The sequence below is a fragment of the Morone saxatilis genome, unplaced genomic scaffold (assembly GCF_004916995.1).
Source record: "Morone saxatilis isolate NCDOM2014 unplaced genomic scaffold, NCSU_SB_2.0 Contig3, whole genome shotgun sequence".
Taxonomy (NCBI): Eukaryota; Metazoa; Chordata; class Actinopteri; family Moronidae; genus Morone; species Morone saxatilis.
Window position 1 is genome coordinate 7,025,345 of NW_023339873.1, and position 3,671 is coordinate 7,029,015.

Genomic DNA, 3,671 nt, shown 5'->3' on the forward strand with positions numbered 1-3,671 from the left:
GTATGTATGTGTATGTATGTGTCTGCATGCGCATGTGTGTTTTTTGTGATGCTACCACACACACACCTCGCCTCATTTGCCACAGTCTATGCGCTTCCCTTATTGGTTTAACCCTCAGACCCGAGACCAGCTTCAGTCAGTGTTTATGTCCATTGTGATCCGGCCTGGGCTCTGAGGGCTGATTTCCAGTCAGTTTCACCCTGTGGGTCCATTTATCTCCCGGCCCAAGCTAATCCGTCAACGACCGAAAGCCAGACAGGAGAAACTGCGTGAGGAGAGAGGTTGAATTTTTTCTTTTGATGTCTGAAAAAGTCTCAGGGAGAGCAAGAGAGCGGTAGCAGGGTGTTTCTGATTTTCCCCATGAAAAAATATATCATCATTACAAACGAGATTGATCTGAAGATTTCACAGTGGTCATGCAACTTGAGTGTCGCCTCCTTTTCTCACCTGTCCTCCGTTCATTCTTACTTCACCCGCCGCATGCCTGCCCCCCCTACCCCCAACACCATCCCTCCAAAATCCCAGACCCATTCATCCTGCCAGTCCAAGAGAAGGTACTGTAAGTGACCACAGTCATAATAATACAGAAAGACAAAGAGGTGGGTGACCAGTGGTACATTCATACATGAGAAAGTCATGGTTCCAAAAGTCACCCGACCCAATCGACATTAGACAGTGCTGAAGACGCCTGTGCTGGCCAGGCTGTGATAAATGCTTTGTTTAGAAACATGAATAAGACAAACACATCCCACCTGAAAATATACACCTCACCAAACCCACCCAGAACCCCCTCCCCCAACACACACCCCACCCTCCCACTGAAACAGGCTATGGTTATACTTGTCATTATAATGTGATATCTGAGCTTCTCATAAAAAAAATCTAACTGTATGATTTTTATATCACATTGCTGTGAATTTAGACTGGGTCTGAAAATATCAACACATATAATATTACATCTCCCATATGGCCGTATTCATTTAAAACTGTGTCCGCATTGTTTTCCCTTTTTTTTCTGCACAGGCCGGGTCACTTTTCCCCCTTTCCATCTTTATACATTTGCTCCTTTTCTCGCTGCAGTTGGAATTGGTCCAGATAATATAGAATTTCAATTACAATGCAAGCTTGGCCACTTCCAATTCTTGGTTTGACGATGGGACAGCAATGTGAGAAAAATCCAATTTTTGTGCATCCAGGCCTATCGCTTAATGCATCCTGCTGTGATTGGATGATAGGAATTGCACTGGAATGACAAGTTTAATCATAGCCGCGGCTACATCTACCCCATCAGTGGCCAAGAGTCAATAGTCAAATCAAAAGGACCCCCTGATATGAGTGCAGAGACATTTCCCTTGTGTTTTTCAGCTGAGAGGTGCTGTTCCACCCAGAGTTTGGGGATCAGAGATGAAGGGCTGCTTCCCAGACATCATAAGACCCAACCCTCTCTGCCAAGCCTGGGAAGGGTGTCTGTGGCTGGGCCATGGAAGGAGCTGGCAGTGGGGGTGGTTGGTGGTCGTATAGAGGTGGAGGTGGGAGAGGGGAGGACGGAGACAGAGGGCTTCCCTGAGGGGTGGTGGATTTAGAGGGACAGCCAGCCCAGCCCAGCGACCCTGGGTGGGAGCTCCAGGAAAAGAAGGAGAGGGGTCACAGCCAGGAGAAGAGTCCCAGGAGCAGTGAGGCCAGAGCAGTTAACAGGGCCACGGACCCTGGCCTCCACCTTGGACCTCCATCAGTCAGGAAGGGCTCCGGAGAATCGTATCCCGACCCATCTGAAACGGAAAGAAGAGAGAAAAGAAAAACGACAAAACATCTGAACTGAGAGGGACACACAGACAGATACAAAGACAACACAATCTCAAACAAGTGAATGAATGAAAGCAAATGACAAACCACAAAACTCGCACCCTTCAGAAGCCAAGGAAAGGCAGAGAGAAGGAGTCAGAAAGGGATGAGGAGAGGAAGGAGGGAGGAGGAGAAGACGACAGCAACTGAGCTCTGCAGGGGGTTTAACCAACCTAATTACAGTTTAATCACAGAGACTCGGAATCTGGAGCAGCTGACACACACACACACAAAGACTCACATCCACTCACACACATGTGCAACTGCTCACAGCTCACTCTAGTGACAATATTTCACAGATGAGATGGAAGTTGCAATGTCAGACAGATTACTTTAACAGCACAAAAAAAGCAGAATCTTTAAGAAGAGCTGCAGCAATGACAGAATAAAAGAATGTATGTTGTTTCAGTAATTATGGAGGAGGAGAGAATTTCTTTCCCCCTTAGCGAGATATGGAATGATCTGAGCCTGGAAAGCTGTGAAGGCCGACTCTCATCCTTTTACGAAGATCTTCAAAGCCGTGTCATTATCTGGGGAGATGTGCTACTACCCAGGTTTGATACTTTAGTCGGGCTTAGGTTGAAAACTCATGAGATAGAATCCGCCTTTGAAAAGACGTACAGGTAGATTTTTTTAAAGATAACGCAAATGGAGTGCAATGCCTGCCGCAATCCGATCCCCGTAATTGTGGCAATCTTTTGTTAAGTTATTTTTAAACGGCAATGTCATAGGCCAGCATGCCACACTTATATGAGCACTGCGCCCGGTCTACGCCAATATATGAGGCAGCTATTTTTAAAAAGGGATATCTTACTAGGCCGCATGCTGTTTGGAAACAAAGACTCAGTATTATGTGGCGAGCAAGTCATGCTTCATCTTTTACCAAAAGGCTGATGCATTAGGAGAATTTTATTAGAAAATATGAAGTGTCTATTATTAGATTAGACTTCTACAGTAGGCAATGGATTTATTATTAGATAGCTCTCTCGTTTCTTATGAGCAAATCTAGCTAGCGGAGTGATGTGGAGGCTTGGTAACATTTTTAGAGAGCACTTTCAGCCTGCTCTGTTCTCTTTCTGCAAGGACAGAAGGTCTCCCTCACACCCAGTGTGATGTGATGTGATTTGATGTGAAGTGCGTATGCCACTTTGTGCCTGTGTGCATGTGCGCGCTTCCCCCTGTCTGTGTGAATGCGTCAGAATGTGTGTGTGTGTGTGTGTGTGTGTGTGTGTGTGTGTTTTCAGTGTGTGTCTGTGTGTAAAGGTGTTAAAGTGTTGCCTGGCCGGTCTGTGAATCAGAGCAGAGAGTGTTGCCGGGGCATTCTATCAGACCTCTTATTCCCCCCTAATTTTACTTTGATAGCCAATCTGGACCTTTATGTGTGTGTGTGTGTGTGTGTAGTTAGAGCGTGACTTACCTGGAGGTCTGACATACACCTTCAGCTTTAGACATGCTCGCCCCACATGGTTTGGGTGAGGAGACGCTGTAAAAAAGCAGAGAGATTGAAAGAGGAGATTAGCTGAGAGATAAAGCGATTTGTGCTGCTGATCGCACTCATAAAGTAATTGAAAACATTTAATAAACGCTGTTTTTTTAAAATGTTGTTCTGTCTCAGAGTGCTGTGAGGCTTATTATCAGGTGGTTGGTTAGACTGGGAGTTCACAGAGACAGTACAGTAACTATGGCCCTGGGGCAAAAATGAAATGTGCTATTAACCCCTGCAGCCCATCCTCTCTCTGCATTACTGTTATCTTTAAGTAAACAAACTAAACACACACACACACATACACACACACACACACACACACATATATATATATAGTGATATG

At 45.5% G+C, this 3,671-nt stretch overlaps 1 protein-coding gene across 1 annotated transcript in view; it reads right to left on the reverse strand.

Annotated features, from left to right (window-relative positions):
• Positions 1–1,447: 1,447 nt before the first annotated feature.
• Positions 1,448–3,671, reverse strand: part of efna2a (ephrin-A2a) — a 66,179-nt gene continuing 63,955 nt past the window's right edge. The window contains exons 3-4 of the mRNA XM_035674390.1: positions 3,260–3,325; positions 1,448–1,769 (exon numbers count right to left, since the gene is read on the reverse strand). Coding sequence (XP_035530283.1) covers positions 1,645–1,769; positions 3,260–3,325 — 191 coding nt within the window. The 3' untranslated portion in view covers positions 1,448–1,644. The remainder of the gene's footprint in view (positions 1,770–3,259; positions 3,326–3,671) is intronic.